At 44.4% G+C, this 13,898-nt stretch overlaps 1 protein-coding gene across 2 annotated transcripts in view; it reads right to left on the bottom strand.

The window, feature by feature from the left end:
* CASC3 (CASC3 exon junction complex subunit) overlaps nt 1–13,087 on the bottom strand; it is a 41,009-nt gene extending 27,922 nt beyond the window's left edge. Inside the window, exons 1-3 of one of the 2 annotated variants that reach the window (XM_089674385.1) lie at nt 12,859–13,087; nt 4,153–4,180; nt 1,685–1,722 (exon numbers count right to left, since the gene is read on the bottom strand). In XM_089674385.1, the coding sequence (XP_089530511.1) occupies nt 1,685–1,722; nt 4,153–4,180; nt 12,859–13,026 (234 nt within the window). In that variant the 5' untranslated portion in view covers nt 13,027–13,087. The remainder of the gene's footprint in view (nt 1–1,684; nt 1,723–4,152; nt 4,181–12,858) is intronic. The other variant, XM_089674384.1, reaches the window with a different exon arrangement.
* Nucleotides 13,088–13,898: the final 811 nt, after the last annotated feature.

Below are 13,898 nucleotides of genomic sequence, written 5' to 3'. Positions count from 1 at the left end.
GACATCCATCCCCCCCCTTCCACCCCATACAAGCTGCAAAATACAATATTTCAAAATAATTATCTGTTCATGGTGACCAAAGGGTTCTCTTAGGGGCATGTAGATGAAAGATCAGCAACAAGACAACAGAAAAAAAACAAAAAACAAAAAATTGAACCTAATGTAAAACTCTTTACCAGGTCTGGTGTCTCAGACCACCCTGACCCATATAAAGTGGGCAATCGCCCTCAAATGTTCAGCAGGTCATAAGAGGATATACCCCTCATGGCCCTTGGCTAGTTAGTTAATGTTCAAGACCAGGGAAGGGAAAGAGAGGGCGAGTTAAAATGGAAAGAGAAGAGTGAGAATAGAGATAGGGGAAGTAAAGAAAGAAAAAAGGAAATAAAGGACGCTTGAAGGAGAAAGGTCCGTCAACAGTCGGGTACAGGGAGCAAGACGGAGTTGTACAGTGTTTCAAGCACAAATGTCCTTGTAGCATAGTCAACACCCCAGCTGTTGGAGCTAATCAGAAATATAAGAAATCTCAGGGAAATGTATAAAAGTGTCAGGTCGTACAACGTGAATGTTTACTGCAGTGGGCCCCTGCTGACACTGTTATGTATGATGTGTCATGTAGACTTCACCTCCGCAAAATCTCCAAGATACGACCGTTCCTAACTCCGGAAACCACTAAGCAACTTATCCACTCCCTTGTCATATCACGCCTCGACTATTGTAACTCCCTCCTCACTGTCCTACCTCATCGCAGGCTATCCCCCTTTTAGTCTATCATGAATGCTGCTGCCAGACTCATCCACCTCACTAACCGTTCTGTATCCGCCACCCCTCTCTGCCAATCCCTCCACTGGCTCCCAGTTGCCCAACGGATACAATTCAAAAACACTAATACTGACATACAAAGCCATCCACAACACTGCCCAATTTACATATCCGATCTTTTCTTTAAATATCACTCAAACCATACACTCCACTCCTCGCAAGATCTCCTGCTCTTTAGCTCTCTTACCTCCTCCTCCCATGCTCGTCTTCAAGACTTCTCCAGGGCATCACCCATCCTCTGGAACTCCCTACCCCAATCTATCAGACTATCACCTACTCTATGTACCTTTAGGCAATCATTAAAAACCTATCTCTTCAGGGAAGCCTATCCTGCCCTCTGCTAAAACTGAAATCCTCTACGCTTCCAACCACTCCATCCCCCACAGTTTTACGTATTGTACCACTCACCCCTCCGTCCTAGATTGTAAGCTCCAAGGAGCAGGGCCCTCAATTCCCTCTTGTATTGAACTGTATTGTTATTGTATTGTCTCCCACTATAATATAAAGTGCTGAGAAACCGTTGGTGCTATATAAATCCTGTATAATAATAATGATGTGTTCTAGGATTGTGGCAACCAAGGCCTTGAGACACGAAGCTATGATGCTAAGAAAGCATTTTCTGCCCTCTCCTGCTAAGACATGCCCCCTTTTTATAGCTTTGTTCCATCTGCTCTAATACACTACTACTATTCTACTACACAGGAAAAGTGTAGAAACTGTCAGAAACAACACAACGGCCAGAGAGCTATAAGCCACCCAAAGCAGACTGACCATGGATGGGTTGACTTTCAGGGTATAACAACAGATTCAATGACTCCTAAGCATGCACAAACCTCTTAAAAACCATTAGTTTTTGGATACTTACTTCAGACTCCTCAGCACTTTCGTAGTCTGACAACACAGCTGTAGGTAAAGCAGACAGAATAAAATCAGAAGCAACACACACAACTGTACAATGCTGCAAGCTAGCTCCACACATTCATGCTGGCTAACATCTCAATAGAGCTGCAGCTGCAGAGCTGGCTGACTGTGAAGCCAAACTCTCGCTTGTCCCAAAACCACACAAAAGGGCAATCACACAAGATGAATGAATGAAGTCTTGTCCATTCATGCAGCCACTGATTCGGACTCCAGCCATTCAGTACAAAACTTAAAAGCCAACCAATGAGAAGAAAGGTTTAGGTAGAACACATACAATAACTAGCAAGTGACAGCCAGAGCACATTTCATGTCTGATGAAACAGAATACATACTCCTCCTTCATTAAAGGATTTTGAGAACAGAAAAACACGTTGCAGTCACAGATATGTATTCAAGTATTTTTCAAATATATATTTTTAATATTCCACATATTTTACATAGGCAGCAGAAACTATTAAGGACTAATCGCCAATACAGAATTGCAGACCTCAAATCAGACACTTGATTATACAGGAGACAATTCGCTATTTATTTCAGGTACTTATATAGCGCCGTCAATTACACAGCGCTTTACATATATATGTTGTACATTCACATCAGTCCCTAACCCTCCAGGGGCGCACAATCTAAGGTCCCTAACTTACATTCATACATACATATACTAGGGTCAATTTAGACAGGATCCAATTAACCTACCAGCATGTCTTTGGAGGGTGGGAGGAAACCGGAGTATCCGGAGGAAACCCATGCAGGCACAGGGAGAACATGCAAACTCCAGGTAGGTAGTGCCGTGGTTGGGATTTGAACCAACAACCCCAGTACTGCCAGGCGGAAGTGCTAACCATTTAGCCACTGTGCTGCCCAATGGGTATTGTATGCGTTATGTCAGCCACGCAACCACATATTGCATGTGTTACCAAAAATGTCAATTCACTATTGCTAGTATGAGGTATTTACCGCAAATATGCTTTGTAAATACCACATAAATAAGGAAATCACAGAAGGAAATAATTAAATGCAAGCAGTAATTAAGTAGTGGTCAAGGCATGTGGTATGTACTGGTTGTTTAGGAGTGGGCAGCCCTGGAGGCCAGGAAAGTGGGGGAAATTGAGCACCTCCCTCCACTCCTCAAACATGCCATCAACATGGGAGGAATGCTTTAGGGTACAGGGGCTCCGCCACCCACCGCAAAAGCACCTTGTCCCCATGTTGATAAGGACAAGGATCTCTTCCCCACAGCCCTGGATGGTGGTTGCGGTGGGTCTGCGGGCAGGAGGGTTTATTGGAATCTGGAAGCCCCCTTTTACTCTCTAAAGAAATTTTGCATGGAGAACTGGTAAACAAAAGTTCCACAGAGTTGATGTTAGAGACTTAAGAGCAATTAGGCAATATAGCAAGAATTCGCCAGAGACAGGATCTCTAAATGTGCAAGGCAACACTATCTGCTTTTTATTTGTCACTCTCTCGCTGGCTGGATCAGCGAGGTGCTGCTATTTTGTTGCCGAACTGAGTAGCAAAAGATCATCGCCACACACATCCAGCCAAAAACACACATGCAAAGAGGTAAGTGTTTCAACAGTCAACATGTTTTACATCATAGTGATTCAGTAGCGCAAAATAACACATACATTAATCTCAAAATAAAACTCAGTGTGAAAAAGTCCTTAATAGACTCACAAAATAAAATTCTTAATGTGAAAAAGTCCTTAATAGGCCCACAAAGTCTTCCAATTCTCCAACACAAATCACCACGTGTGCAAAATAGATATAGTGTTCCCCCTTTTGGGCGTGCACTCACCAGACCACCATGTCCCCCATTCTCATGGTTGGCTGAGTAGCTTAAAGATGTATATCCTAAAAGAAGAGGATCACCTCCCACTCAATGACACTCGCCTTCTCCAATACACCAAGATCTCACTCATCTTCTTTTTCACATTAAGAGTTTTATTTTGAGATTAATGTATGTGTTATTTTGCGCTACTGAATCAATTTGAAGTTTCTTGTTATCCTATTTTATTAGAAGTGGCAGCAATTATTTGAATATTATTCATGTATCTTGTTTGGCACGTATATTTTTTAGCGCAGTTTTTTGTTTCTTTATAAAACATGTCTTACATAGCCATCCCGCCACTGGTGGGTTTGCACCAACAGAAGGATTGCAGATGTAACATGGGCTAGTAAGAATTTACTTTTATAGAAGACTGAAGAGTTAAATTGATATACCGAAGATCTTCTAGGTTCCGAAATTAAAAAAAAAACAAAAAAAACACAACAACTTACAAACTTCAGAAGTTTCCAAACATAGCTTAAAAAAAAAAAAGCGATGTGCACTCCGCACCTACTCCTTTATTTCGTACTATATAGAAAATTGGACTTCAAATACTTGAATTACTTGCAGAACATGACACTTACCATCTCCTTCAATACCATCTTCACTTTCCTTTAAAAGAAAAGAAACAATAATTATTAAAGAAAAATGCAATTCCATGCCTATAAAGGTTTGGTGTATTTGCTGTTAAACTCCTACAATTTTCAATAATAACTTCACCACCAGATCATTAAAATTATTGTAGCTTTTATTCCTTTTCTTCCTGACTCCTGACAGGTGCCAAAATATTTTGTTTCCCAAATGTGAATCTTAAAAGTTCTGCACATCTGTGCATTTAGAACTAAACAGCGTAAATCTTTGCAAGTAGAAGTGTAGGTTTAAAAGTTAAAAACAATACAGTTCTATGTATGGATAATTCTGAGGGTTGTACATGAAATATACTAATATGCAGCTCATTTACAAAATATTTTGCAACACATTAAAAGACAAGTCCACCTTTAATAAAAAAATAAAAATAAATAAATGCACACATTTGCACCAAAAAATGCATTTAATATTTTTATTATTATTTTCGGGGAAATGAGCCTGCAAAGGGTTGCAACCGTGATTCAAGGCTCTTCCTCCAGCTACTTGTTTGTACTGAGGTATGGACCATTATCCAAAGAGCTGGAGAAAGTGTCAATGGACTATGAGTGTTGGTATGACACGCCTTCTATTAAAAACTTCAAATCCTCCTGCTGTGATGGCACATGGGACTTGTAGTTTATTAATTTTATTCACTCATTATGCAAATTAAAAAAAAAAATGACAGCAGCTGCATGCAAGAACCACCTCCACACATACCATCACAGGGGAGAGGCTGTTTGGGGGTGAGGGTAGGTCCGATTTTCATCACGTTACATCCTAAATAGGCCGTAAGCTGTACTCATGTTTACGATAGCACCAACACATACCAAGTACAGCAGCAGAAAACCCATTCATGTCTATGGGAGACTGTGTGCGTTTGCATTTACATTTAACAAGCTTGGCCAACCCCTGAGCAAGAACCCTAAAAGGGAACCAAATCTGGTCCACCATGCAATGCTGGCAGTGTTTGTGTCAGTGTCACAGTCTCTAGTTCTCTCACACACTATACAGACACCTCGCTTCTTTATTTCCAGTACATTGATACTGAAAAGAAAACGTATTTTCCTTGTATTCCCTGTTACGGCAATTTATGAACAGTTTACAAATTACCGCTACCTTTTATGTGTCAGAATCACATAAAGCCACATATTATACCCGGATGTCACTCCCCTTCTGTAAGTGTAGAATACTGAAGAGGCCAGTGGTCTCCCATACTGCAGAAAGTAGATCTCGACAATGAAACACAACATTGCATCCAATACAGGCACAAGTGTATGCCTATAGAGGAATCACACTTCCCCTGTTTAGTGGGCCTCTATAAGCAGCCTGCGCAGACACCACAGAATACCCCCCCCCCCCCTTGCACAAAAGGCTTCTACAGCTACATGCTACACTGTATCCCATGAGTGCATCCACCATCCGGACAGCTTCTCCACTTACTGAAGAGGCCTGTCACTCAGCTTGTAAACCTGCTGTATATGAGGGCTGCCCAACACTGCAGGAAAAACTATCTGGAAGGTATGAACAAATGTTATGCTTCCCAGATTAAGTTCTCCTAAAGCACGGGTGTCAAACTGGCGGCCCTCCAGCTGTTGCCAAACTACAAGTCCCATGAGGCATTGCAAGATTGACAGTTACAAGCATGACTCCCAAAAGGCAGAGGCATGATGGGACTTGTAGTTTTGCAACAGCTGGAGGGCCGCCAGTTTGATACACCTTTCCTAAAGGATTAGTTCACCTTTAAAGCTGAACTCTGCAAAAAGCCACCAATCTTGGGAGTCAAATGGAGAAACAGAAAAAGGGCGCACCGACCTAGTGCATTATCGTTTAAAATAATTTATTGAAGAAACAAAAATAAATATCATACTCACAATGGACATATTAACACAGGCATGTCAAACTGAACAAGATGTATGATCCAAACAACATCTGAGTCCATACGATGGAACCCTGGATGACCAACTGGCTAACGCGTTTCGGGGACACAACCTCTTCCTCAGAGCCAGGGTTCCATCGTATCGATGTTGTTTGGATCATACATCTTGTTCAGTTTGACATGCCTGTGTTAATATGTCCATTGTGAGTATGATACCTATTTTTGTTTCTTCAGTAAATTATTTTAAACGATAATGCACTAGGTCAGTGCGCCCTTTTTCTGTTTCTCCATTTGTATCCAGTGTATTTGGACCACCCCGGTCTGTTGAGGGCAGCAAGCAGTGCATATTCCAGAAAATTCCAGAACATTCCTATTGGGTCTACTGAGTCCTTTCCTAGCGCAGGAGTAAAGTGTTTGTTGTGTTGGATTTACCAATCTTGGAGTGCTTTGTGTACTTCATTCAGATCTATGCAGTAATCAAGTGTGAAACTTTCCCTCTGTCCAGGAGCTTCCGGTAATAAAGACCGGTCAATGCTGCTCTCTCTCCTTGTGCAGAGTCTTGTCTCCTCCACATTCTATAGGTGGCCTATGGTGGGTGGAGCCTGCAGGCCCCTCCCACAGTTTTGCACAGATAAAGTACAGTGCAGTGATGTCACTACTGCTTTTACAAGGTAATTTCAGCAAAGGCAACTGATGCCCACAAAATGGATTTATATCCTTTGCAGCCACTGAAGTGTAATTCCAGTCAAATTATAACTAAGGTTCCCACCCCAATTCTAAGACTATTCTATATACCCTGTGAAAGAAAAGATGTGTATACCTACCTATTCGGAAGCTGCCCCAGACACATGACTGGCTTCAGTGTGGAGGAGGGACAGCTGATAACAGTTGCCCCATAGTATGCCTATGGGTGATGTCATCATTCAGGTTCTGCAGCCGTTGTTGCTACCTCTCTACATTGAAGGGACCCGATCATGTGACCAGACCGAAGCAACTTCAGAATAGGCAAGTATATAAGTGAAAAATAATTGGTGCTGCGCTAATAATAAATATATATATAAAATTGTCAAGAAAAATATATAGTCAAGAAAATTAATCCTCACAAAATAAACACATAAAATTGAATCACAAAGCAAGTATATACACACAACTTTTTCAGCAGGAACACGTGGGAACGCAGTTCCGGCACCTCCAGCACTGAATGAACGTAATGACAAAGGGTGCTGGGGTGTGCTGGAGGGTTTATTGATGTTGGCTGCTGGGGGATCTGTTGTCACTGGAAGGAATCTCTCATTGCTGGGGAGGTCTATCGTTGCTTGCTGATTGGTGATCTGTTGTTGCTGTTGGGGATCTAATCCAGGGTGATATTTTGTTGTGGGGGTCTATTGTTACTGGCTGCAGGTGATCTATTTTTATTACTGTTCTTGTTATTAACAAGTTCCATACAAAATGATACTTGGTTGTGTATTCTCTAAAAAGTGGTACTGGGAGATGTTTAGAGGGTGGAACCAAGGGGCAGTGCTCAAAGGGGTAGAAGGTGGAACAAAGGGGTGACTCAAAGGGGGAGTTTTTGCACCTATTTTTTGAGGGAAAAAAAAAAAAAAAAACACTGAGTATACATACCCTGTCAGGGCGATCACATGATTGGAAAGCTCCCGACTGCGAGTAGAGGTCGGGAGCTTTTCGTGAGGCGCTGGTAAATGTGCCGGGAGTGCGCGCTCTCGGCACGTTTTGTTTACATTGGATACGCAAATATGTGGCTCCTTGGGGCTCAAGGCCCAGCTTCTGAGAGGCCACATTTTTGCGTATGCTTGCTGCTAAGGAGTTAAGATATATACACCGCTCAACAAAATGAAAGCAACACTTTTTAATCAGAGTATAGCGTCAATTAAACTCCTGGGATATTGATCTGGTCGGTTAAGTAGACAAGGGGGTTGTTAATCAGTTTCAGCTGCTTTGGTGTTAATGAAATTAACAGGTGCACTAGATGGGCAACAATGAGATGACCCACAAAACAGGAATGGTTTTACAGGTGGAGGCCACTGACATTTTTTCTCTGTGTCTTTTTCACAAGTTTTGCATGATGCCCTGGTCCAGATCTGGGAGGAAACACACCAGGACGCCATCCATTGTCTCATTAGGAGCATGCCCCAAGGTTGTCAGACATGCATACAAGCATGTGGGGGCCATACAAACTACCATTTTGAGCTGCTGCAATTAAATTTCAGCAAAATGGACTAGCCTGCTGCAACATTCTTTCACTTTGATTTTCAGGGTGTCTTTGAATTCAGTCCTCTGTAGATCGATAATTTTAATTTCCATCAAATGATGGGGCATCCTTACATTCCTAACACATTAAACGATCTGGAGAACTAGCAGAACTTGATGCTAGCAGCTTCTATATCGTTTATTGTGTATAGGTTCTCGAGCTACCTTTTGATGCTAGCAGCTACTATATACTCTATACCCAGCGCTTGATTTTATATTTCTTTTATTCCTAACACAATACCCAGTCCATATCAGTATAGATATCCAGCATGATATTTTTCCCCATTGAGATCTGATGTGTTCTCAAAGAGTTCCTTTAAATTTTTTTGAGTAGTGTATTTAGAAGAAAGTTTTTTTTTTTTTACCCGGAGTTCAGCTTTATTGGCATTTAAAAAAAAACAAAAAAAACACATACATTACAGCTCCCATTTTTAGTAATGATCCTTGCTTTTTATGCTGCTTCTGCTATGGGAGCCAGAGCTGCTAGATCAGTGACCAGACCATATTGAAAACAGGCATATATACAGATTTTTTTTTTATACAGGTTAGGAAAGGTAGGAAAAAAAACATTTTTAAGAACAGTTACAGTTTGCCTTACCTTCTACTTTCACTCTTGCAGTGCCTCACAGGACCCACCGCAGAGGTGTATTGATTTTTATTTTTTAAATTCCCAGAGTTAGCCTCTTCTGTTGTGTGCCCCGACAGAGCTGAAATATTACTGGTTGTTTGAAGCTTCTGCTCCATTCCTCCAGATTTCCTTGCTCTAGAGATCACACATCCCTCCTTACACCAAACAAACACTCAGAATTGATCAAATGCATGGTCCAAAGAGTAATGCGCTGCCTGAACACAGAGGCGGGGATGCTTGTGATATTATTAACCTAACCCGTCATTGACCAAATAAGACCACATGGTCATATTAGGTCAAAAAGATCACAAGAATCCCTGCCCCTTTGTGTACCTGCAGCTGTGGGGGCAGGGAATGCCCTAGCTGCAGGTAACTTGGTGGGAGTGATCTCTTCCTTCTGGTCTGGATGAACTAGCAAGGAAGCTGTCAATCCCGTCCAATGAACTGTGGCCAAGGCATTCCCCACCCCCACATCTGCACTTAAATAAAGGGCCAGGGATGCTCTTGACATCACTGACCTAAACTGGCCACATTACATCTACGGCATTGACCAAATAAGACCAAGTGCCCATATTAGGTGAAAGAGGTCACAGGAAGCCCCCACACACTTACACAAAAAGGGGCGGGGATGCTCGTGACATCATAGACCTAATATGGCCATATTACAACAATGTAATTGACCAAATAAGACCACATGACCATATTATGTCACAGAGGTCACGAGAATCCTCTCCCCTTTATGTACATGCAAGGGGGGAGTGCCCTGGCTGCAGGTGATTGGGTGGGAGTGATTGCTTCTTTCTGGGTCTGGATGAACTAGCAAGGAAGCTGTCACTCCTGTCCAATCAACTGTGGCCAAGGCATTCCCCACCCCCACCGCTGCACTTACACAAAAGGGGCGGGGATGCTCACGACATCATAGACCTAATATGGCCATATTACAACAATATTGATCAAATAAGGTCACAAGGACATATGTCAAAGAGGTCATGAGAATCCCCTCCCCTTTGTTTACGTGAGGGGGGGGGTGCCCTGGCTGCAGGTGATTGGGTGGGAGTGACTGCATCCTGAAAGGAACCTGCAAGGAAGCTGTTCTTCCCACCCAATCAACTGCGGCCAGGGCATTCCCTGCCCCACAACTGCACTTACACAAAGGGGGCAGGAATGCTAGTGACATCAATGACCTAATAGGGCCACAATACATCGTCATTGACTAAATAAGACCATGTGACCTTATTGGGTCAATGATGTCATGAGCATCCCCACCCCCACAGCTGCCCTTACACAAAAGGGTCGGGGATGCTCGTGACATCATAGACCTAATATGGCCATATTACAACAAAGTAATTGCCCAAATAAGATCACATGGCCATATTATGTCAAAGAGGTCACAAGAATCTCCTCTCCTTTGTTCACTTGAGGGCGGTGCCCTTGCTGCAGGTGATTGGGTGGGAGTGACCAGGGGCAGAGTGACAACTCATGGGGCCCCCGGGCAATAGGGGATCATGGGGCCCCTGTTTCCTTGCCCCCAAACTCAAAAAAGCCTATGAAAAAGGTACCAGGGGCATCCCATGGGGTCCCCTACTGAAACCGGGCCCTCGGGCAGTGCCAGAGTTTCCAAATGGTCAGTCCACCCCTGGGAATGACTGCATCCTGAAAGAATCCTCAAGGAAGCTGTTCTTCCCACCCAATCAACTGTGCCCAGAGCATTACCTGCCCCTCAACTGCACTTACACAAAGGGTTGGGAATGTTCGTGACATCATTGACCTAATAGCGTCACAATACATCAATGTCATTGACTAAATAAGACCACGTGACCTTATTGGGTCAATGATGTCATGAGCATCCCCACCAGGGCATTCCCCACCCCCACAGCTACATTTACAAAAAGGGGGCGGGAATGATGCTGACATCATTGACCTAATAGGGCCACAATACATTGTCATTGACCAAATAAGACCATGTGACCTTATTGATCAATGATGTCATGAGCATCACCACCCCCACAGCTGCATTTACACAAAAGGGGCAGGGATGCTTATGACATCATTGACCTAATAAGACCACATGGTCCCATTTGGTCAATGATGTTGATGTAACGCGGCCCTATTAGGTCAATGATGTTGATGTAACGCGGCCCTATTAGGTCAATGATGTTGATGTAACGCGGCCCTATTAGGTCAATTATGTTGATGTAACGTGGCCCTATTAGGTCAATTATGTTGATGTAACGCGGCCCTATTAGGTCAATTATGTTGATGTAACGCGGCCCTATTAGGTCAATTATGTTGATGTAACGCGGCCCTATTAGGTCAATGATGTTGATGTAACGCGGCCCTATTAGGTCAATGATGTTGATGTAACGCGGGCCCTATTAGGTCAATGATGTTGATGTAACGTGGCCCTATTAGGTCAATTATGTTGATGTAACGCGGCCCTATTAGGTCAATTATGTTGATGTAACGCGGCCCTATTAGGTCAATGATGTTGATGTAACGCGGCCCTATTAGGTCAATGATGTTGATGTACCGCGGTCCTATTAGGTCAATGATGCTGATGTAACGTGGTCCTATTAGGTCAATGATGCTGATGTAACGTGGCCCTATTAGGTCAATGATGCTGATGTAACGTGGCCCTATTAGGTCAATGATGCTGATGTAACGTGGCCCTATTAGGTCAATGATGCTGATGTAACGTGGCCCTATTAGGTCAATGATGCTGATGTAACGTGGCCCTATTAGGTCAATGATGCTGATGTAACGTGGCCCTATTAGGTCAATGATGCTGATGTAACGTGGCCCTATTAGGTCAATGATGCTGATGTAACGTGGCCCTATTAGGTCAATGATGCTGATGTAACGTGGCCCTATTAGGTCAATGATGCTGATGTAACGTGGCCCTATTAGGTCAATGATGTTGATGTAACGTGGCCCTATTAGGTCAATGATGTTGATGTAACGTGGCCCTATTAGGTCAATGATGTTGATGTAACGTGGTCCTATTAGGTCAATGATGTTGATGTAACGTGGCCCTATTAGGTCAATGATGTTGATGTAACGTGGCCCTATTAGGTCAATGATGTTGATGTAACGTGGTCCTATTAGGTCAATGATGTTGATGTAACGCGGCCCTATTAGGTCAATGATGTTGATGTAACGCGGCCCTATTAGGTCAATGATGTTGATGTAACGTGGACCTATTAGGTCAATGATGTTGATGTAATGTGGTCCTATTAGGTCAGTGATGTTACGATCATCCCGCAGGGAATGCCCTGGCTGCAGGTGACCGGGCAGCTACGCGTTCCATAAACACATTAAAAATTGTATGTTTCTGCGCACATTTATAAAACACGCTAAAAATGCATATGTTGTTCGGTGCGCCAGTCATTGTTAATGGCACGCCAAACACGGCAAGCTGACATGCATTTTGCAGCATGCAAAAACATGCCCTTTTTTTTACCACGCTTTACTGTTTGTTGCACATCTTTTGCACACCGTAAAACGCATGTCAGCTTGCCGTATTGAAAAAATGTGCAACACAATATGCTACTTTGCCACAAGTAGGGCGGCCATACTGAAATGAATGGGCTGCCCTATGCGTGTCAGGCGTAAACCGCTGAATGGGGCCTAATAACCAATCAGAAGCCAGGAGAGTTGCTATGGCCACTGTACTGAGTGACTAGACCCAGCTGTCTGTATATCCTGACACTACAGAGACAAGACCCAGAACACTCAGTGCAGTATCCACAGTAACCAATCACAGCCTGCCTTGCACTGGTGTGAGCTGAGTTCTGATTGGCTGCACGGTGCTGAGTAAGGTAGGTAGGTGTGTGAGTAAGTGGGCGGCCTGGGATCTCCGTCCCTTCACACTGCCGGCCTGGGCACACTTACACACTCGGACTTGTCTCCTTCTCTGACGGTCTCCCCGACCTCCCGGTTCTCACTTCTCCCCGGAGGGGCCGGCTGTTCTCCGGACCCCGCGCTCTCACTGCCGGACTCTTCTTCCTCCTCCTCGCTGTCCTGGGACGCACGTCTCCTCCGCCGCCTCCTGTCCGCCATGTCGGTGAGGAGAGAATCCGCGGGGCTGCGCTGAAAACTACACTTCCCGGCGTGCAGCGGGGAAGCCGGAGCGCTCCGTACAGATGATTGGGGGAGGGGACTACAATTCCCAGAGTCCCCTCTTCTGGACCAATCGGTGAATTGGCTGGGGGCAACGCAAGGCCTTGCTCCCGGGGTGCTGTGCGGCGATGAGGTAATACAGAGGGCGGCGCAGGTGCTGTGTGGGCGTGTCGGTGTCTTCCTCATGTGTGGCACTGGAGCCTGTCAGCGTAGGGGGCCATCTAGCGGCCTGTTCCAGTATGAAATACCCCTTGCCACAGCTAGACGCTATACCTGGGGCACTGAATTCAAGTGGTCCAGTCACTAAAATGTCCTTCCGGCTGAGGCCCGAATGTCAGGTCGGAGCCAGGGGCGGACTGACAACTCATGGGTCCCCCGTGCAATAGGGGATCATGGGGCCCCTGTGTCCTTGCCCAAACTCAAAAAAGCCTATGAAAAAGGTACCAGGGGCATCTCATGGGGCCCCCTACTGACCCCGGGCCCTCGGGCAGTGCCCGAGTTTCCAAATGGTCAGTCCACTCCTGATTGGAGCTATGACTCGGAGAGATTGTGGGCACTATATACACTATATCGCCAAAAGTATTGGGCCAGCCCTCCCGGTCATTGGATTCATGATCATGTGCAAAATAACATCCACACCAGTGTCCTCCAATAGCCCATAGAGCTACTAATACATGAAATAAAACTTGTGTGCTGAACATTCCAGACCACCAAAAGGGCCAGCTTCTTACCAGAGATACGCTATATTGCCCAAAGTATTGGCCCCGCCCTCCAGATCATGTGATTCAGGCGTTCCAATCCCCTCCGTGGCC

The sequence above is a fragment of the Staurois parvus genome, unplaced genomic scaffold, assembly GCF_062004578.1.
Source record: "Staurois parvus isolate SC_StPar_1 unplaced genomic scaffold, SC_StPar_1.0 ptg000151l, whole genome shotgun sequence".
NCBI classification, from domain to species: Eukaryota; Metazoa; Chordata; class Amphibia; order Anura; family Ranidae; genus Staurois; species Staurois parvus.
The sequence above is the reverse complement of the archived record's forward strand: the minus strand, read 5'-3'. Positions and strand labels throughout refer to the sequence as shown.